At 37.9% G+C, this 22,931-nt stretch overlaps 2 protein-coding genes across 16 annotated transcripts in view; one reads left to right on the top strand and one right to left on the bottom strand.

Annotated features, from left to right (window-relative positions):
• The window catches only part of GRIP1 (glutamate receptor interacting protein 1), a 319,763-nt gene extending 317,276 nt beyond the window's left edge, over nucleotides 1–2,487 (top strand). For all 15 annotated transcript variants that reach the window (XM_068669271.1, XM_068669275.1, XM_068669276.1 and 12 more), the window contains one exon: nucleotides 700–2,487. In XM_068669271.1, the coding sequence (XP_068525372.1) occupies nucleotides 700–936 (237 nt within the window). In that variant the 3' untranslated portion in view covers nucleotides 937–2,487. The remainder of the gene's footprint in view (nucleotides 1–699) is intronic.
• HELB (DNA helicase B) lies at nucleotides 2,298–16,693 on the bottom strand. The gene is made up of 13 exons (XM_068669284.1): nucleotides 16,451–16,693; nucleotides 14,953–15,324; nucleotides 12,549–12,772; nucleotides 10,357–11,217; nucleotides 9,867–10,038; nucleotides 8,860–9,001; nucleotides 8,474–8,604; nucleotides 7,436–7,520; nucleotides 5,972–6,031; nucleotides 5,623–5,836; nucleotides 4,601–4,735; nucleotides 3,938–4,339; nucleotides 2,298–3,478 (listed from the first exon to the last, which is right to left on the bottom strand). The coding sequence occupies exons 1-13, from the start codon at nucleotides 16,650–16,652 to the stop codon at nucleotides 3,389–3,391; spliced, it is 3,090 nt and encodes a 1,029-aa protein (XP_068525385.1). The 5' UTR covers nucleotides 16,653–16,693; the 3' UTR covers nucleotides 2,298–3,388.
• Nucleotides 16,694–22,931: the final 6,238 nt, after the last annotated feature.

The following is a 22,931-nucleotide window of genomic DNA, read 5'->3' on the forward strand; positions in this document are numbered from 1 at the left end:
GGGCTTTTATGCAGTAGAAGTAAGAGTAGATTTTTCTCTATTATGTCACATTTATAGAAACAAATTATTTATTTCAGAACTTCAAAGGAGACATAAAAATGCTTACTGGAAAGTTAGAATTTCCCAAGGCATTTCCAGATGGATTTGTAATTTTTCCTGTTCTTGATACAGACTTGAAAATTGTTTCTGTGCTTAATCCAAGCTGCTGATCGCCATAGTTGTAATAGCGTAACACGGAGTGCCACGCTTAGTGCAGTGCCAAGTTGGCTTGTGAGGGAAAAACTTATTTATTGTCAACTAGGCCAATAGAATGTTTGTGTATTAATAAATACCAGAGAAAACATAAACAGAAGCTTCAGATGTGGGCCATGGCATTTAAATTGATGAATACTGTGTAAGTGAGAAAAATGATGTGCTGTTAAGTATCATACATGTATATGGAACAGGCATTGTGACTACTGACAACCACTATCACTGAGGCCAGTAAGGCCATTTTAGCCACATTCCATTAAACAGGAAGTAAAAAACTTCATTGATGTCTTCAGATCAGACAGATACCACAGTTAAATGGTCTTTTATCGGGCTGTTCTCTAGCTGCAAGATTTAAGTCAGCTTTCATGGTCTCAAGGATGAATCTGTCTTGCGATTGTATTTCTTTGTCTTAAAGTAATCATGAAAATCAATCTTCTAATCGTTCAGGTAAACCACGTTCGCACCAGGGACTTTGACTGCTGTCTGGTTGTGCCCCTCATCGCAGAATCTGGCAATAAGCTGGAACTGGTTATTAGCAGAAACCCACTGGCCTCTCAGAAAGGAAGTGCAGACCAACAGCCTTCAGCAGGCGGGGAGTGGAGTGAGCAGAACAATGCCTTCCTCCAACAGACTGGACATGCTAATGTTAACACAGAGGCACGGGACCCTACAAATACATTATAGCAGAAAATAATTTGAGTGGGACATTTGGTAATAAAAGACAATTATGGTGCTAAATCCCTTTAAGATTTTTCTGAAGATAAGGCTCAGACACAATATAGCACTAAAAAGCACAGGAGGTCAGTCTGTCTGTCTCAAGGCTTATATTAGTTCATGGTCACGTTTTAAAAAGTTTAACTCTTTGTTAAATCACTCCATTTCTAAACAATCTGCCGTTAGCAACAGTACCTAAGGGCATTTTTCCCCGAACAAAAAAGTGGGGAGATGTTTAAACATGGTTTAGATGTACCTTTCCCTTCATCATCAGCTGCTGTTTGAGGGAAAAAGCATGGAGTTAACTTCTCCTAACAGTGGTGTCCAGGTTGATTTTTAAAAACATTTTAGCAGCAAGTCATTGTCTGATGGCCAAGGAAGAATGGTGTGCTGGCACCACGCTTTCTTGTTAACTGTCTAGCTCTGTAATTATGGGGACCTTGATTCTGCTGGCAAGAATGGTATACTCTTCAGACAAAGCACGGTTTAGATATTTTAACAAAAAGTGTTTTTAGGAAGCTGCAGCATGTGGTGAATGTTACTCCCCAACAACTGTGGTAAATTTTAGTAGCTCATATGTTATTCCCTATGCAATGAAATAATTAATGATAGGTCTTGCAACATGTAAGGCTTTTTAAGCAGAGACTTTTTTTTAGTGAGATTGAAAACCTCTGAAGGAGGATTACTGATGAGTAAAATTGAAAAGAGTTTAGACAAACTAGAAAGGTTTTAAAATAAAATGGATTTTTTTTAACTATGGCAGTGGAAGATTGATACAAAAGCTCCTTAATGATCCATAGCCCTGTAAACTTCTACTGTCGTACACGAGCTTTTTAAGTCAAACAATTTATTGAGGGGACTAATGTCCTATTTAATATACTTTGTTTTCAGCCTTCTTTATGATAAACTTACCCCCTACAACACGTTTTTAGAATTTAAAATTGTAAATACATTTTACAAACTTCACAAATTCTCCTGGCTCCCCTCTCCCCCCAAGCAATAAAATACTGCCAGTTGCTTTATATGCTCACCAGCAGCTGCTTTGGTTTATTCCAGTATTCGAGTTGTTATTGGTAATTATTGTTCTTGGTGAATATAAAGATACTGGATTTGTACATTTGTAGAGTCTCCACATCTAAGCAATCACCTAACAGAGTTGTTTCTGGTCAATTTAAACTGTTTAACTGTATTCCCTATTGCTGTTTCCAATACATAAACAAGCTCACCCTGCACACACAAATATGTCTGATTTATATTTCAGCACTGCCAGAAAAGGTCAGAGTAACATTCAATGCTGAATCATGTAAAAAAAAAAGAAAAAAGTCCATGAGTCACTTAAATATGTATTTTTATTTGTAACAAATAAGTATTAAACTGTAAAGTATTTTTGTACAAATTTAATACTTTAATAGCATGATATTTATCGTCTATGTATGTTTTTTTGAAATTCAAACTGTTGCAAATATTTGTATGGAAAAAATGTATAAATTGAAATAAACAGTGATTTAAAGACAGTAGAAACGAGGTAGCATTTTTCTATTTTACATGTAGAATAGCAGTTTGAGTAAAAAAAAAAAAATACCATGATTATGTTCATGGTACACTTTTTCCTGCTGTATGAGTAAAAAAAAAAAAAGTTTGTTAGAAGTACACAAGATCTCTTCAAATTTAATTCCTCTGAAGCTTGTGTAAACATTCATCTTATTTAACCTCATACAGTGCAATGTATCAAATCATGCAGCACACAAACACGTGTAAAAAAGCAGCATGATATTTGAACCCTAACTTGGAATGTTGCTTTTGTTCCCAAGATCATTAGCAGCATACGGCTTTATAGGGTAGAGCAACGATGGCAAGTTTTACATCACTCACAAGTGCAAAGTGGGAAAAAAATTCTGTGGCAATGATTGCAGCTTTTGTTTCTTGTTATAACAAGATTAAAATCCATAATCCATCAAAGCTTCATGCCCATAATTCTGCCACATTACAAACAGGGTAGTTTAGATTTCTCTAAACTATTTTTTTGACTGAAGACTGAAGTGCAACTTTGGCACATCAATAATAGATTCTAATCGATGCTGCAGCATGAGGAAATAGATAAAACTTGGTATGGCTACAGTGTTCAAACTACGAAATGCCCATGTATTATTCAAGGATACTTCTGGATCCTAAAAGAACTCTAAGTTCCTTCTTCACCAAAACAAAAGACTGATAAGGCTTTTGATGACTAATGCACCAAGGAAAACAGATCTACTAAAAACAGATCACTGAAAATATAAAAGGCTCACTTTAAAATAAGCAGTTCTTAGAGAAAATACAATTACAGGAAAGCTTTTGAAAATCATCTGCATACCCAGCTTCTCCATGCCAAAAAATCTTGAACAAAATGGGTGTATTCGTAAAGAGGATAGTTAATTGTCTGCTAGCTTTTGAAAAGCTTCCTAGGAGTTACATGTTGCAAACTTAGACTCTGAAGTCTGGAAGAACCAAGTGGGGATTCTTGTACTATTTGCTGTGAAAACAAACAAACAAAATGTTAATCAGAGTTTGGAACAGATCTAAAGTACAGTAACAGCATCAAAAAATAAGAGCTCTTTACCCGTGACAGATATTAGATACAGTAAGAAAAAAATAATCTGTTAAGCATGTTTGCCTGTATAAAAATAGATCTACTTCAATGAAGACATTGTATGTAAATGTGTTATAGCAGATCAGCTCCTAAAAGTTGACTTCTGTGCACAAAGAATAAGCTAATAAAGAGTGTAAGCTAGCCACTAGTTCACAATTAGTAACATTTAGTAACAAGATGTATAAATTTACTACCACTGAAATTATAACCAATTTTTCCCTGTTGGTCACGTTACTCTGAGAAAATATCTGCCAAACCTGACTGCTTCACAAATTACTGGTCATCTTGAAAATTTTAATATATTTAAACTTTGAATACTTTAAAAAGTAAGGAGATACTTACAGAGGATGTTTTCACAGCATCCCCAGGATTCTCTGCATGATTTCGTTGTCTTTTATACGGACTTATCTTCTGCTGCGAATCACCCATCTGCTCTTTTCTGAGATCTGCTGACTCTTCTTTAACCGGGCCAGTGCCAGGTTCAGATGGGTTGGGAGCATCCTTTGTCAGGGTAGAGGAGATTTGTTCTGGGCATGTGCTTGTTTCTGCAATTTCCTCTCTCAAAAATCTCTGTAAGCGAGTTTTTCTGGGACTGCTCTTGTTTTTGACTGCTCTCCTGAGGTGCCTCTCTTCGGCTATAACATAGACACGGCAGCGCCCTCTGGTCACGGCTGTGTACACGTGCTGCCAGTGCTGACGCCCAGGATTGCCAACCACATACACCACAGTTTTTTCCTCAGACCCCTGAAACATATTTAAAAACAACTTATAAAATGAAGATCTCCAGCGAGTAGTAAAAAAATAAGAAATGAAAAGGACAGCTTACAACAACAGACAAGTTGGAGACAGACAGGGACACTCCTGACAGTATTTTCTGTCCTGCATTCAAGGAATTTTAGTTTTGAGAGAGCTTTGATACTTCCTTGTGAAAATACAGTGCATTAGCGAGATAAAGGCATGTGAAAGCTTTATCACCCAATAGCTTTGTTTTGCTTCAGTTTTTACCTGAAAAGTGTGAATAGTTTTGGCCCACGCATGTTTTATATGGCAGAGCTTCTTCAGAGCCTTGTACTTCACAGTGAACGTGGAGCCGTATGTGCTGCTGATGGTCAATAAGCGCTGTTTATTAATTTCTACATCCTAAAGAAATAAATAGCATAAGAACACTTAGCAGTAAGCTTGTACCAGCAGTTTGATCAATATCTATACTTCCACACGTGTCTATATGCTACCTTTCCATGGTATGATTGCTGCAGTGTCAACCAAGTGAAATAGCTTCAGAACACACTAAGCCCAAAAGATTTACTATCTTTCACTGACTATCTTCAAGGAAAATACTTTCACTGTACAGGGTCTACCCTGACTCCTCTTTAGTATGAAAAAAATCCAGGAAAGGAAGTTTTAATACCCAGAAATTTTCAATTACCTTAAGACAAGATGAAATATTTACCAGCGAGCCCATTTAACCATTTGTTGCCACAAATGAAGATAAGCCTGCCCTCTTCCACCAACCCGATACAGTCCCCAGGCACAAATACTGGTATTTTCACTAGATCCTCTGCTGAGTCAAAACAATTCAATTCACTCAGGTGCTGAGCAGAAAAACATAGGATTCTGTGTTGGTGTGGGCTTCCTTCAGCTTAGTTTTCTACTGGGGGAGAACTCAAGCTGTAACATCAGCTTTATTCTTCACATAAGACTATGTGCCTACATCCAAAATACTGTGTATTTCATTTACAATACATTTGAGTATTTACAGAATTTACAACCAAAAAAAAGTCACAGCACTGAACAAGACCAGACCATCTGAAACTCATTTTACAAAAATGCCCAGAGATTTATTTTTAATTCTCTATTACATATCTGCCTCTTTCCTGTAAAAGGGTAGCCTTTCACATGATAGGTTTTTAGAACAACTAGGTATCTATTATGGACTAAACTTTGAAAATTGCTTTGTTTTGAGGACTCAGAAAGGATTGGATCAGTTACCACTATTTTCTGTGCAAGTTCCTTCAGCAACAACTTACATCTGTTATGAAAAATATATCTCCATTGCACAATCGTTTGCCATCCTCAGCAGTTGCTGAACTGAGGGTGGTTTCTCCATTTCTGCATTTATGATCCTCTTTCTGATCAGGTTCCTTTCCAAAGCCATGGCCTGGCAAGAGATCCTTGAGATATGTATTCCGTGTGCAGGAAATCTTGTCATCAATTTGAAATAAAAGTCGTCTTTTATGGTCTCTAGGTCAGAGAAAGAAAAAAGTGAGAAATGTATTTACTACGTATGCATTTACTATCACTTAGTATTTCTGGTTATAACACTTTCAAAAACAAAGTGAGGTTCTTCAGGGTAATAATTGCAAAACACTAGCTTACCTGGTTAAATGCTTTGAATAGTGTTGACAACAAAGCTCGTTTATTAGATCACAATCTTGCCTACATCACAAAAAAATAAAAAAACATGAACAGACAGATGATGTACTTAAAGAATACTAAACGTAAAACAATTACATGCAATGCCACATTAGCATAATAATTAAAAAGCAATGGAAAAAAGTTCATCTTAGCCGTGACGACTTTCCACCAATGATTGAAAAAAATCATTAATTCAGAGTTCTGAAGATAAAGCAGTAAAGGAACAGTTTTGTCTAAATATGATTGAAAGTGATGTCTGTGATGCATATTTAGATTAGTTGGACTTAATTTTAAGACAAAGAACAAAACTAAAGCCTGGATAAAACCTGTCTGTGTATGTATTATAACTAGACAGAAGAGTTGGTTATTTTATATACTTGCTTTTTAAAGACATGGAATTTTAACTTTTAAATGCAGATTAAGTACTTGTAAATATCAAGGAATCTTCAATGGAAATCATTAATAACAGTATTGTACCAGAATGCAGAGATAAACTTGATTTCAAAATACTTCAATATTCACAACAAAAATGTGAATCATGGACTCACAGAATGGTTTGGGTTGGAAGGGATCTTAAAGACCACCCAGTTTCAACCCCCCCCACTATAGGCAGTGACACCTTCCACCAGACCAGGTTGCCCAAAGCCCTGTCCGTTATCATTTCGGTGTTTCTGTGAAACCACCTGTATTACTGATGGTCTGTGATGGTTCACATAATCACTGCTTGATATGTGAGTGAATCTTTCTTGAGAATTTGTTAGAGCCACACATCCTGCCCTCCTTAAACGACCAGTACTGTGCTTCCAAATATCCACATTACATATCTAGACCTGGCCCTCGTCACATCTTCTGCCATTTGATTACAGCCCACCTGTCACAGAAGCATGCCTAAACGGTAAGGTTAAATGTTCCCATCGTGCGCCCTGAAATTCACTGCTGCTATGATGGGATAGATTTGAGTACAGACCACGTAATGTCATCTCAACTGTCTCTCATCAGGTTAAGGTGCAACACTGTGTTTTGTGGGTTCCTCCCAGAGCTGAGCCCTCACCTGTTGCTTCTGAAGAGCTCTGCCTTGTTGCCAACAGCACAGCACAGGCTCTCGGAGAATTTACTACAAAAAGTCACCACTCAGTCCATCCTTCATTTACTTAGCATAAACAGTACAGATGAACATAAACACAGAGTCAAAAAGCATGGTGCAAAATAACAGAAAAATACATAGAAAATTTATAGAAAAATCTAGCAACTCTCCACAAAGAGACTGGGGGAACCAGAAAGCTTAGGAGAAGACACCTGGTCTGTTTTTCTCTCTAGTAATTTTTATGATATTGTCACTAGTCTCTCCAGCTCAACATATTCAGCTATTTTTAGATAGTGGCTGCTAGCAAAGATTTTTCAATGTCTGCCTACGTGCTCTTTTACCTTCTGAAAGCAATGAACTGTGATTGTCTGGCATCCTGCAACCCAGGTCCTTCTTTAAGTAAAGCCTTTATGGCACTTTGCAAATCTGATTTAGAAGACATAAAAGATAAGGCATAAAAAGTTGAAGAACAAACAATGTAAGAAAGAAAAACATAATTGAGTATGAAATCACTTTTGCTGCTTCAATGCCATTTCAACTTTTTAAGTATGTACGCATTTACACACACACACGTATATATTATACACACCACCCAAAAAGCATCATTCAGCTATCCCACTGTCAAAATGGGAGACGAGTATGATATGGAAGGAGAGAAATGCTTATTTCTCTAATAAACAGCTTGTATTTCATGCAAAATAAGTTTTTTTTTTTACAGTGCATGAGAGGTATGGATAGACCATTATTTAACCACAGAACCATACATTTAAATTTCCCAGAAGAAATCCTTTTTTAGTGTTCTGTTAGCTGAGTAAGTTACTAGAGTAAGATGAGTTGATAATATCCACACTATTATTTTTTTCCACATTACACTGATGCATACGAAGTGGAGACCCCTCAATCCACTTATCCAATAACAGTCCAAAAACAAAATGAATTATCCTGACCCCAAAACATCTTGAATGAAATAGTGGTGTCCCCTTTGCTTCCAATTTCTTAATTTGATTCTAGAGTTGAGATTACATGCCTACAGCTGGTCTTCACTCAGATGCTTCACTTCTAAAATGTGTAATCTTTTAAGGTTTGACAGCTCCAGCCACAGCATAAATAGACATATTATATTTGATGGCACTGGTTGAAGCATTATCACACCCATTTCAAAATGTAACTGGTGAGCTCTACAGCGTATCCTTTGCACCAATGGCTCTTGCCGTGTGCACTTAACTCAGGCAAATCTCAAAGGATGGATCTAGCATTTAAATCTATACCTCAAATAAAATGAAAAAGACTAAAATCTCCCAAAAATGTTAATTCCAGCCAGACAGTCTTTGCTTTACAAAAGGGAAGGTCAAGATCACAAACTGAGTGTACACACTTACTGTCACTACCCCCACCAGAAGGTAAAGCGATAAAAATGAATTTCTTCTCAGGTTTCGGCATTGTCAGTGCTTTATTCCAACCAGAAACTTCCAGCACCTCATCAAATTCAGGAAACTTCCGCTGCGAGATTCTTCACCAGAGCAATGGAGGGAAAACAGGAAAAAAAATTATTTCCAGTTAAAGGATTGCATCAGCCTGAAGTTCATCATTCATAAACTTTTTCTCATATATTATACGATACATACAGACTGAAAACAGTGTTACTAATTTTGAATAAGAAGATGTAACAGAAGCAGTACCATAGATTCAAATCTTTATGTGCTTTTGCAGGTAAAGCACCGTGTCTACTCCAAGAATGCTCCTTACACACAAAAGGAAATCCTACCTTGTTGCATTGTCTACAATTAGTTGTGATTCAGCTCGGTGATTAGTTCGCAGTTCCACAGAAAAGCCTCTTGGTTTTAGACTCTCAAAGATATCAAGTAGCACGTTTCCAGGGTCTATACTTGGTAGCTGTCTAGTATCACCTAAACAGAATGCAAAGTAGGCTTTGTGAGGAGCAATAACAGAACATTTAAAAAAAAAAAATGTATTGGAAAAAAAACAACCACTGAAATTAATAAATACTCAACCCTCCACATCGTACCTCACAGGATGAGACTTTGGAATCACAAGCTTCCTCAGTACATTTCATGTGAAATGAAACTTCCAAGTATCTAGGAAACTTTGTCTGGGGAGTAAGACTGTTCTGTAGTTTAAATCTTTCACATTCCTCTCTCAGTAATGCCTAACTAGCAGGTACAAATCACTCTGCATCATGAATACCAGCAGTGATCATATCTTATCCAAACACGTTTTGAAAGTTACACATTTCAAAATGAATGCCATAAATGGCATGCAAAAACCAAACTTCTAAGAAAGCAGAAAATTGACATTTTACACTTGTTTTCCTTTCTGCATTAAAACTAGTTGATTCTAGCATTAAGAGCCCCAAGGAACCAGTCATCTCACATCTGACTCATATACTGACACTAGCTTCTTTAAATTTAAGGAAATGAGAAAAGTTTCTCGGTTGCAAGATATATATAATAAGCTATCACGTGGAAGTCATTATACTTAGAGAATCTGACAAAACACTACTAAATAGATAACAGAGATACTGACACTTTCATCCTGACAGATGAGATAGAAAACTGTTGAAGAGTCCAGTCGACCTGACCTGACTTTATGCATAAGCAGAAATACCCAAGTGCTTTCTGTTACAAGTTACCCAATGTAACTTTCTGGGTATTTAAAGACCCATCAAGATCAGTGGCAGCTGTGATAGTTACTCTGTATATTGTGTATTATTCAATGTTGTATTATCTTAATTATTTATTTCTTCCCACTTACCTAAAATAATAAGTTTGGCAAGCTCGGCATGCTCATATAAGAGTTTTAAAACTAAACTGAGAACATGTACAGACACCAAGCTTCCTTCATCCACAATCAGAACTGTCACAGTAGAAAACTTCCACGGGAATTCTTGTCCAGTCTGTCTCCATGATTTAAAACTATAGATGATCTAGAAATGAAACAAAATAAATTAAAAATATATTAAAAGTAAGTTCTGACACTAATGAGCTGAGAAGAACTGCTTTTTAAAGGTAGCCATAGCATGGTAGAACATCTTCTAAAAGAAAAGTTGGAGCAAATAATGTATTTGTGATGATTGATGTATGATTCCCCAAAATGGAATGATGATTTTCAAATGCTGACAAGCAATTGAAAATCATCAAAAGCATTACCATTAATAACTAAAAACGCTATAAGGAAATTTCAGTAACAAGTTTTTTTTTAAAACAACAAATAATAACACAAATTTTAAAAAGAAAATCCTTACCTGATGCAGAGTGTATGCAGGAAGCCTGGTTTTTTCACTCAAAAGGCTTGCTGCTCTCCCTGTAGGTGCGGTCAATAGTATGTTCAAACAATTCTTTGTGCCAGTGTTCTCTGACTCCGAGTGATGATCAAAGGTGCCCCATTCCTCAGATGCGTCCAGGTCTCCTTCAAAGTCCTTAGAAGCAGCTTCCACTTCTTTTTCTACCTGCTTTAAGTGACTAAAAAGGCAGCTAACAACTGTGCTCTTCCCGCAGCCTCCTTTTCCACTTATGATTGTGACAGGATTAGAACAAATTTTTTCTATAGCAGTCACCTGATCTATATCTACCTCTCCCTTACTTTGGGTGCCAGCTGTGGACTCCGTCTGTGGATTTTCACAGTTGTGATTGCCTGGATTATCTTCCTTCAGGTGTTCCATTTCATGAGCCGAGACAGCATTCATTTCATCATCTGCCGTTTCTCCTGACGTCTCAAAAGTGTTAAGTATCTTTCTCGCGTCAACATTCAGTTGCCACGAGCAGTTTGACAGCAGACGACCTATATACATTGCAATGTCTCTTTCAGATTTGTAAAGATGAGGCAGAAACACGAGTTTTTTCTCCCTGATCACGATCTTCTCGTCTTTCAAAAATTCAAGAGATTGCCAAGCGTGCTCAATGGACATATCTTTAGATACAAAATCAGTTAATTCATCTTGATCTTCATATGTGTGTCCCATTTCTCTACACCGTTTCTTGAGTTTATCGTACAGAATTAACGCATTCTTCTGCAAGTCAGGAATCTGCCGGAGGAGACGTTCACACTGACGGAAGGCTTCCCATGTTGCCTCACAGTAAGAAAGTTTCAGTTCCCTGTAGGTAATCTTCTCCCCAAAAAGAATAAAAGCAAACATATTTATTTCAGATATTTTATTTTCCCTCTTGCTGGATAACAGTCCTTTGAGTAAATATAAATTGCAATTCAGAGAGTGGATGGCTATAAAAGCACATGTATTTTTCACACTGTACATAATGTTTTTCGAGCTATATGAGAGCAAAATATAAAAAAAAAAAAAAAAAAAGGATGGAATGGTAACTCCTCTCTTTCTGCGTAAACGAGAAACTTTAAAAATCAAAAAACTCAGAAACTATAGAGAACTTATGTGCTCCTAATTAGCATGACTTCAAGATGCAAACTGCAGAAACATAGCACAGGTAAGACATTAACCAGAATATTATATCCAGTTTGGAATATCATGATACTTCAAGAAACACATGACCTTTACAGAGACTAGAGAAAAACAGTGAAATACTGAGACATACAAAAAAGATGAACTGTCAAGAAAAAAAAAAAAAAAACATTTAGACTTAAAACTGCAGTGAGAATGCAGATGTTGTTATACAGAGAGAGAGAAACAAGTTTAACGTGCATCAAGGAATAGTCAAATAATACATCAGTAAAAGCTTTTTAAAGGAAAGGATGTGACACACTGGAACAGATTGGACAGATTGCTGAGTCTCTGAAATTGTAGGTCTCTAAAGGCAAGTCAAAACATCTGTCAGTGAAAGCACTGGAGGGCTGGAGCTGAGGGATTAACGAATTACATTTCCGAACTATTAAACTTTACCTCTCATTTGAGCTACACGTGTGGGTAGGTGAGGTGCAGCAGCAAAGTCGCACAGCAAGTGTAGCTGGTGTCAGCAAAGGAAAAGAAGGTAAACAGCAACTGCAAGTCCCATTATTAAAAAACACTAGACTCATACTACTTCTTACAGCATAATTTATCTACCTTGCTATGAAACACAGGTCCTGTTCTATATATTAAGAGCAGGAAATCTCATTTGCTGGTATAAAGCTGAAAAGTAGAATTGAGAGTAGAACTGAGCTTTTAATTAGCTTTCTTACATTTGACCTGATACCTCAAGTAAATACTTGAGGAATATACCTTAAGGAATTTTCTATTCTTTAAATAAAAGACAAAACAAAAGGTTGTAACATGATCACATTTAAAATCTTTTGAGAAATTAACTGTAGGCCAACTGAGGAAAAAAATGGTAAAACTGAGCCCAGTAAATCATCCAGTTTAAAATGAGCTAGGCTTACCTCCTACAAATGCCCAGGTAAGAAGCTGAACATAACCAAAACAACACGGTATTCTAATGAAGATCAAATGTAACAACCACCACACTTTTTACCCTCCTTACCATTACTTACCCTGTTGAATCCAAGTTTCCATGGCTCATTCTTTAATATCGCATCCAATTTTGTTAGCATCTCATCTTGACAATGTACTGTCTCACCATCTGTATCATCGTTTCCAGTCCTTCTTTGCCAACTCACCATATTCAAAAGACAGCAAAAATGGCGTGGCAGAAGAATTGGCAAGAACTCCAGTATCATCGGAAAAGTCAGAGCTACCAATACTGCCTTGCCTGCAACTGTATGCACCATAAACCAAGAAAGTTTTAAGCAATATACAAAAATATTTGTAAAGGTAATTTAAACTGACTCTGGCTTTTATCCTTCTGTCTCCCCTGTATCCAAAGCATCTCTGATTTCTTTCACTTTCTTACTTTTTGTAATCCTCTTCAAATTCTTTTAAAGTCTATTTTCCCTGAACTGCCTTAGAAAAAAAAATGTGAACAGATATAAACTGAAACTAAATATACTCGCATGAAAAATACAAGCTACGCATTTAGTTTAAACTGCATATGCAACAGCCTGTTGTAGAAAGTCAGTTCAGACCTCACCACACCTGTCCCTCCTATTTAAAAATAAGTTTCATACAGATGTACAAAACAAAAATTAAAATCCAAAATAAAATAAAACAGAAATAATATTGGAGTAGTACAGGAATTTAGGAAAATAGTGCTCCCCCCTGGCTTTCTCAATGATCCCAAACTTAAGCTATGACTTTCCCTCTGTGGGTACCAGTCCGGGGATCTGCAAAAGGGGAATAATGAAACTAATTTCTTCTACACCTCACTTTAAAAACAAATTTTAGAGACTTTTACATGTTTTATCTCTTGGCAAGAAAAGAAGAAAAAAAAAAAGCAATTCTTAAGGAAGTGTCAAGGAAACTTCAGAACTCCAAATTTAAAACACCAATTTTTCTTGGTTACGTATTTTTTGTTATAACTACCTTACTTACAGAAATGCAAAAGTGAAACATTTCCCCTTTGAAGAAAATGATTAATTTTCAAGAGGAGAATCAAGACGCACTGTTGTTGGGTAAAAATATCTTCATTGCTTGAAGAACAAATTGTTCAAGTTCAAAACATTTAATTGACAATCAAAAAGTGACTATAGTAGTAGTAGCAACATGGCATGGAGGGGGATATTTTTTTTCTACTTCCCAATGATAGAAAAGTTTGTAGCAAAGTAATTTAAGTTAGATATTAGGGAAAAATCTGCCAACTACAAGAGCAGGGAACAGTATGTTTAGCCACACTGTGTAATCTTCTTCACCAAAAAAGAACAAACGTATTAGACAATCAGAAGTGATCTACATATCGCATTAAAATTCATGCAGTGAACTAGATCAGAGTTCCTCCCACTTACGATCCAATCTCTTTACAGTCATGAAAAGATCTTTAGTGCTAAGAACTTCTCTACCATTACAAAAACAAAACAAAAATCCTGAAGTTATAGAACTGTGATTTTTTTCTTCTCTTTACACGTGATTTGGAGCAAAGTCAGCTCAAGTCTAGCAGACTTACAAACTCTTTATCAGACACGATCTGTCCTCCAAAATAGTCCCCTCCATCTTTTGACCTGCCACTGCCCAGTAAGCCAAGTACTGAAGACTTCACTGACGTGCACATAGTGGTGGATAGACCCAACCCAACCCAATACAAATTTATGCACAGCTGCTGCTGGATTTAAAAGACCTCCGAACCAGAGAACTGAGTCCCATGGTACTGCTATTACCCAAGTGGCTCTGTACAGCACCACGCCAGGGTAGCTTCTGCCTGCATCAGCAACGTGGCATTATGGAAACAGACCATTAGAGCAAAATAAAAGCTAGTGCTGAGCACATGCCTTCACTTGCCATATTTCAGTGGATTTTGCACCAAACCAGCTACACAACAGGATCAGGAGTCCCAAACCATCTCTGCTCCAATGCTTCCACACGGAGATCCCCAGCCATACAGCCTGCTGATGGGCAGGATTATAAAACACCTAGGCAGCTAGGCTGTTCCGTGTAGCTGATCTGGACTGAGCTGAGGAATTAGCTGTTTGTGCTACAAAGAAGCAGCTGTACCATTTCTGAATACATATTTGCCCGAAAACCCATAACCACCATGTTTAAGCAGTGCTGAAGCCATTTTTAGTAAGTCTGAATAAATCAATTAAATCTACACCACTGTCTTTGCACCTATAGCACAGACAATTCCACTTTGGTAAGCCTACAGATCTCAGGAAAATCCTTGCATGTCCACCTTTAATCAGTCAGTCGTTCTACTGCCCTCAAATTTAAAAATGTGCAAGAATTTTTGCACGTTCAAAATTCTTTTGAATATACACTTCATATGAAGACATGTCAGTTTGAACAAAGTATCTTAGAGATATAATCATTAGCTTATAAAACTAACAAATTGGTACATGATATACCTACCGGATTTCAAAACATAGTGTAAGATATCAAAATCCTTGGTGTCTCCTTGTTTCTTCCCTGTTAGTGAATGTGAATATTGAAATTGTTTTAGTTTTTCTTCAAGATTTCCAAAACTCAGTGCACACTCAGGAGGAAGCCAAGTGAAAAACCGTTCTCTAAAATAATCAGGAACTTTGCATTCTTTAAGAAAGAGGGAAAAGACTTGTCGGTTGTTTTCTTCTATATCAGTTCGAAGAAAATATGATGGATATCCTTGCACAAAGTACTTTGACCCCACTTTTTTAACTTTAACATTAACTTTCCACCAAGGGCCAACTAATGGAAAACGTCCAACTGCTTCATGTTCCTCTTTCGAGTTCTCTTGTATGACAACTGAAACATTAAAAAGAAAAATGAAACCACTGTTATTGCCAGCTGTAAAGAATAAAAGTTCGGTTTAATTGGAAGGGGTATTTTGTTTTGTTCAAAGCTTATTTTTATCTTTTGTATGATAAGTTACAGTAGGAAAAGTAAAGAAGCACGGTTTTCATAAAATTCCTAATGTCAGTCTTTCCTGTAGTATTTAAAAATGAGTACATCCAGCCTCAGAAACAAGTAGGAAAATGGCTTCTCTAGGTGTGAGAGCTACAAAATTAAACATGTCTATGAATATTTATCAAATCAATTAAAGACACAAACATGTAGTTTAACACTATGACATTTATGCCAAGATGGTGTGCAATTCAATCCTGAACAACTTTGTCACAGAGTGTTGTACCATGGTGCCTGCATGCTCTTTGGACACATTTCTATACCAAGTATTTCCTGCAGCTGAACCAGCCAAAATTATAAGCAACTAACAGCTCCAAAATAATAACCTGTAACATTTTGCATGACCTGGCTTGCTCCCTCTGTCCATCCTCTCTCCCTCATTCATTTAGTAATACACAGATCCTCGGTGTTTGCAGATGTTAGGCCTATGACATTTTTTTCTGTGTATTTTCCCCGTGCTACCCAGCTGAATTTAGCAGGTTTTTTTAAACAACTTATGGATAAAATATTTCTACTAAGCACAAGTTGCTCCAATGTCACCAGCCTGAGTACTCGACCTAGGGAATCTTGAAGGCCAACTATCATGCCATGTAGGTTAAAAAAAATAAAATAAAAACATAATTTGAATGGGAAAACTTTATGCTTCTTTACTTTTGCCATGTGTGGTCATAGGACTGCGTGTGTACACTTCCTTCTGCTACCTGTGTGGGATTCACCACTACTTTGTACTGCTTTACCTTATCTTATCACAAAATCAGTATCTGGGGAGTCTGGGTTTGATTACTTTAAAATTAAGAAGGAAATAGGAATGATAGAAAGGTCTCAGCACCGGGGCTGCCCTACTCCCTCAGAGAGGCCTCCCCGGAGGAGGAGCTGGGCGCCCACCTCAGGACAAGGAGGGACAGGGGGGACACGGAGGACACGGAGATGGAGAACCGGGACCCGCCCGCCCCCCGCCGCCCCTCACCGGCCCGGCGCGGGGGCAGCGCGGCCGCCATCTCCCTCCCGGCGTCCTCCAGCAGCGCGGCCTCCGCCAAGAGCAGCTCCTCCTCGGCCTCCGCCTCCTCCTCCTCCTCCGAGTCCCCGTCCTCCGAGCCCCCGGGGTCCCGCCGCGGGGGCAGCAGCACCCCGCGCAGCTCGGCCGCCGGCCCCTGGCCCGCCGCCGCCATGTCGCGCCTCGCCCGGCCCTCCCGCGGTGGCGGCGGGGCAGGGGCGGTGACGGGGGCCAAGCCCGAGGCTCTCTCCCCCGCCTTTTTTATTTTTTATTTTTTTAATAATTTACACTGTAATTCCATGTCTCTGTACGACTCTTAACCACAAAAACTCCAAATAATAAAATAAAATCGCCGGTGTATCCTATTACACTTCGCCTAGCTGCCTCCCCCCCCTCCCTCAAATGCTATAATTCTGTGCACAGGTGTGTAGCTAAAACATTTTTCTGTCAGATCCTTTTTTTAAAACCACCTGTACTTCCCTGCATGGCAATCCAGCTTACTTAGCTGCTTAGTCTCTGTTTAACACTGCAGATCTTTGTCGTTTCTGAAACTTTACCAAAGAGTAGTTTTGTATTTTCTTGCACATCACTGATGAAAAAAAAAGTACCAAGCCGTATTGTGTTTAGCACTGATGGTCACTGAAGCCCACTAGAAACCCTGTGATTCAGTGATGGAAGCAGGTGTTTTTACGACCTGTTCCAAACTGGTTTTCACTGTTTAATAGTTAATATGATAATTTTGTCAGGTTATTATGTAGCATTATTATCTTTAACAAAATGTCACATACTTCTATTTCTGTATGGTCACCCCTATCCGATGATAGATCACAGAATCACAGAATGGTTTGGGTTGGAAGGGACCTTAAAGCCCACCCAGCTCCAACCCCCTGCCATGGCAGGGACACCTCCCACCAGACCAGGTTCCCAAAGCCCCATCCAGCCTGGCCTTGAGCACCTCCAGGGATGGGGCACCCACAGCTGCTCTGGGCAGCCTGTGCCAGGGCCTCACCACCCTCACAGTAAAGAATTTCTTCCAAATATCTGATCTAGAAAGCAGAGCGGAGTGGGAGAATCACCTCCCTCACCCTGCTGGCCACACTGCTTTTGATGCAGTCCAGGATATAGCTGGCTTTCTGGATATTTTAATCAAAGAATTAAATGAAGTTTGTTTGATTAGGTTTATTTTCAAAATAATAAAATTACTTCTGATTGGACTTCTGTTTTCATTTGCCTTCTCTGTAATTTTTTCATCTGTGCCCCATTGCAGCTCTTCCTTTGCTTTGCTCTGTGCTCGAGTCACACTGCGGGTCCCTATGGATGCTGCCACTTCAGAGAACAAGCACACAGGTTAACGGAGAGGCAAAAGGCAGTAGGTGCTCGTACAAAGACTGGGGAATCCTTCTGTTTTAAAACTGAGTAATTTGGTACTTTTACACTCTGAAATGCAACAGAGAAATCTTGCACTAAGTAATTTTGACAAAGCAGCTGTTAATTTGCCTGGCTTCTGAGATGTTGTCTGCAGAGTAGGTGTGCCTTTCAAAACAGTAACCCATGCTTTTTGTACATATGTGTTGGGCAAGTGGCATATATTAAAATACATCAAATCAATATACAATATATTTCATTTTGATCTAAGCTGAAAGAGACCTAATCCTTTTTCACATTGTTTCATGGCTCCTTCCCATATATGGTCCAGAACCTCCTTCATATGCACTGCCCAAGAGAGAAGGACCTTCTTTTTTGCCTCCTCCTGATCTAAAGATCAAAGCCAAAATTTCCTTAAGTGGTATATTCTTTATTGCAGCACTGGATGCATGGGGGATCTTTCCACCTATCGCGCATGTTCGAAGTGACAAACTATCTCATATTTATACAGCAAAACAATGACTATTCTATTAGTACCTATACATATTCATTACCTAACCCTGCCTACTCTCGCTTCATATGCTAATTAGCTTATCAGTCCTTGCGCTTGCGCAAAGCCTTCCAAGAATTGTGGTCCGGGGTCTTCGGGATGTGGGCAGTGGTCTTTGGGAGGAAGGCCATAGGTCTTCCTCATGATACACTTTTCACTTTTTGCTTAATCAGTTGTTTTCCAAGCTGTAAAAATGCTGAGTTGGCTTTCGGCCTAACTGAGGGTCGGCAGATAACAGGATGTCTCAGTTAACAAGACGTAACAGAAGGTTGACTCAAGTTATCTCAAGTCTCAGCCTGACTGAGGGTTAACAGACAACGGGATGTTTTCAAATAACAAGATGCTTCAACATAACAGGACAACAGATAACAAGATGTCATTTACTTTGTTCTCATTAATTTTTAACCACAAGATTTATTCTATTCTAAAGTGAGTCTATACAATATCACTCCCTCCCTACAACACCAAGGGGCCTCCACCTCAATCACATGTAATCCTTCTGTCCCAGAGCAGTTCTCTGCCACTTCTCCATCTCTGGAAATGCTACCAATGTTAGTAATGCCTATGAAAAGACAGACAGACACAAGTAAACACAACTTCATGCTTTTTAAAACCAGCTGCAAGTCATGAAAACATTGAGTCTTGGAAAAGTAGTTTTCAGTTCTTGTCTGAGTTAAATTAATAATACCATTTTAAATAATGTCATTCTTTTTTTCAGTCTGAATTGACAGAAAAGGGAATGACTCCTTTATATGACAGGCAGAAAACAAGTGACCTAAAAAGGGAGGCAGGAGAGTGGACAGAGACATTCATGTTAATCTAAAAAATTCAAAGCACTAGCTCACTGAAGTGCTTCACGGTGTTATACAGTGATACATTTGAAACAGAGCTTTAAGATACTTTTTGCTCATGAAACATCATTTCTGATTTAGCTTTGTATTTGTGTAAGTCAAACTGGATGTCTGAGTGTCCCAGTCTAATGAAACTACAAATTTAATGCTATATTTTCAGCAAGTCTGATTCTGGAATTTCCTGGTCTTTCTATAGTCCATGCTACAAATGCAGAATTTTTGCATGGCATCTTAGATTTCCACTCCTCTTTGTCATTTCCTTAAGGAAATGCTCTATTTTTTAAAGAGGGAAACTGAGGAACAGAGATACTGAGGGTTAGATGCATCCTGATAACGAATGTCTTTCTGTGTGCCCAGCTTTAGATGTGTAAACCCTGATTTCCAGACATGTCTATATTTGCTGCTTGGAAGAAGTAGGATTGATTTTCTAAAGCTAGATAGTCAAGTACTGAGAATTAGAGGATCCTTTTGAAAATTTGGGACTAAACGATTTTGTTCATCTACATAATGAAGCCAAGTTTAAGGCTTGCATCTGCTCAGTTCTCATCCCTCCCCTTACTTGATACTGCTACCCATGCAGTTAGAGAACATAATCTAAAGTAAATCCTTTATTTTATAATGTCAATGGTAAAATTAACTCTAGCACAAGAAAGATTTCACCCATGAAAGTCTTCTTATAAGTGTGAAAAATATAAAACTAAAAGAGCAGTTGTATAGATTTAGAAATTTGCAACACATATGTACAAGAAAAGTTTGTTTGGCATTTAAAAACAGGTGAACCTAAGGCCAGGAAATTCAGTCAAAAATTACTCTGCCATGAAGGTTTTAAATCTTAGTTTGAAAAATACTTTGAAATCTTAGATCAGCTTTGGGAACTGGCTTTCTCTCCATCATGTCTTTCTCTAAATTCCACCCCAAAAGCCAAGAACATACAGTAAAAGGAAAACACACTTTGACAACCCTATGATTTTACCTCCTAATGCACTACAATATCACTGCCATGATAATTCATGACTCTTAGAGTATAATCTGACATGACACTAAAGGAGTTATTACTCTTCCGTCCATGGGGAAAAATCTATTTATAAATTTGAACTCAATATTGCTGCTTTCAGCGGGAAAAAAATCCAAAGCCATAAAAGCAAATAGTCACAATGAACAAGAAGAGATCATTTGCACTGTCTTTTACTGGTTTGTGTCTTGACACATGGTAGCAAGTTTTCACTTAATCAAAAGTATGCCCATATAAATTTTCATCCTTTAAATAGGCATCTGAAATCCCACTCTAAAAACAATTTTCAGAAGATGCTGGCAGGTACCTTTTATGCCATTTATACACAGAAGGGTTTTATTAATGCCAGCCTCTAGAATTAAATGAGAAGGCTTCCTACATTTTTCAGTGTTGCCCCATGACAGACATCCCCTTTAAAGGGATGATTGGCGGCATGTCATTGAATCTGACTAGGATCAGAGGAGATCCTCCAGATTCAAATTCATCTGGATATTCATTTCCCCTCTGTAGTCTGGTGGGATTCAAGAGATTCGTGTCTGCCAAACTCCAAAAGCGAGTCTGAGTTTGCCATCCAGGAGCATCGACTGTAGGACCTCAGAGCATAAAAGTAGGAGCCAAGAGTAGCAGAGTGAGGTTTAAACTTTTCATTTCTCTTGGGATGGAAGGGTTTCATTGATTTTTCAGGATGCCATGGAGTAAACATCTCCACAGCAATGCTTTGAGGAAGTTCTAGACAACAGACTAGCTGCCTTTTGAGAAGCTAATTCAAGTGCTGAACCCAAACAAAAATGAGTCATCCTTGCTATTAATAACGAGCTTCCTGGAAGACAACACGAATCCCAGAAGTTGTCAGCTATTACTATCATGATCTAATAGTAAGGGTGGTGATTCTGGAGGCCCAGGGATCCCATAAACAGATGCCAAAATACAGAAGCTTCTGAAGGGTGGTAGCTAGTGGGAAGGGACTGTAAGTTGACTGCAGACAAAATAAAACTGTTACTTAACATAGTTTCTCATGTGAAATCTCTTCAGTTGTGTAATATTTCTATAGATAAGACAAAAAGAGATAATTCCATAGACATTGGATTTCTTTTTTCCCAGACAATGATTTCTGAAGATGTCTAAAAGACCATGAATAAGATATATTTGTCTCACAGGCTCTATTAAGTATTGAACTAGTAGAGCTTGAGTTGTGTGTGAATATCAGGGAGGAAGGGGAAAAAAATAGAAAAGATGATGGCTGTTGAAAGAACTTTGTATTACAGTGTACTTAATCATTTTCTAGAAGAGAGACTTCCAGAAAACTTGAGGATTGTAGGATAGATCCTTTTGCCCAAGACAGATGTAATGTTTTGTCTTGGAAATCTGCCAATATAAACCATACCAATAGCAATAATGTTGAACTATGCTTGGAAAACGTGCTCAACATTATCAGAGCTTTAGGAAGCAAAACAAGTTCTTTGCATTTAATTCAAAGCTCTGACATAGGACTGCTCCCTATTAAAGGCTTCAGAAGAATCTAAAAACCAACACAACCTTTTCATTAACCAAAACCTGATAAAACCTTGATGCAGTGTGCAGAGAAAATGCTTTGAAATAGATATAAAATCCTATTTTAAAATATCTGTTACTAAAATGTAGAGGAGAAGCAAACAGATTTAGTAATGTCATAAAGTCTACAGTCCTTTATATAGTCCATATACTTCTCCACATAGAACTTAATAATTAAAAAAAAAAAGTTCAGCAATTACTTTTATTCATGTCTTGTCTACTGTTTTTCTTGTCATAGTTTTGTGTAGTCTCTCAGCATCTTCTCAATTTTTGCCTGTAAGGACAAGAAAGAGATTGTTTCAGCTTTGCCTCGGGACACATGCGATTTAGAATAGAAGCCAGAATCACCGTATCAAACAGCAAACGACCAACTATTACCAGATTTAATCAAACTCTTAATGTGCATGTTTCTGCTTTTCACATGCTCAGGCTAAAAATGCTTTAAGAGCATTTCGTGTAGCGTAAGGCCACCTATCTTGTTCCTTGATGCAGCCAGCCTAAATTTCCTCAAAATATCTAGGAGGAAAATACCTATCTTTGTCAGCACGTCACAGCGACATCAGCTTGTGCTGCATCAAAGTGCTAAGTAGAGCGTGTTTGACAAACAATTGCATTTTCTCTTGATCAGACACGAGGAGATGAACTCAATTCAAGGGCCTATGGATATTAAGTGGGAGTAGTATTCCTGGGGAATATTAATCAGTGAGTTACTTTTGCCATGAGCATGCTGACATCAGGTACATTTCTGAGAGTTTTTCTGCATGGTTCTATGATCTTTCGTATAAGCTCTTGGAAACTAATTATTACAAGGATGCTAGGCTTTATTTTAAAAAGCAGTCAGTTTCCAGTCTCAAGTTTGCAAGAAAATAGGTACTCAGTATGTTCTGTTAAGCCCTTACCCGCATTTCTGTAGGCATTTATTTTCTTCTCAAAGGCATGTTAGATTGGTTTTTAAAAGCAAATTAAAGAATATTTTTCTTTTCTTTTTTCTTTTCTTTTCTTTTCTTTTCTTTTCTTTTCTTTTCTTTTCTTTTCTTTTCTTTTCTTTTCTTTTCTTTTCTTTTCTCTTCTCTTCTCTTCTCTTCTCTTCTCTTCTCTTCTCTTCTCTTCTCTTCTCTTCTCTTC

Source organism: Anas acuta, chromosome 1 (assembly GCF_963932015.1).
Source record: "Anas acuta chromosome 1, bAnaAcu1.1, whole genome shotgun sequence".
In the NCBI taxonomy this organism is placed as follows: domain Eukaryota; kingdom Metazoa; phylum Chordata; class Aves; order Anseriformes; family Anatidae; genus Anas; species Anas acuta.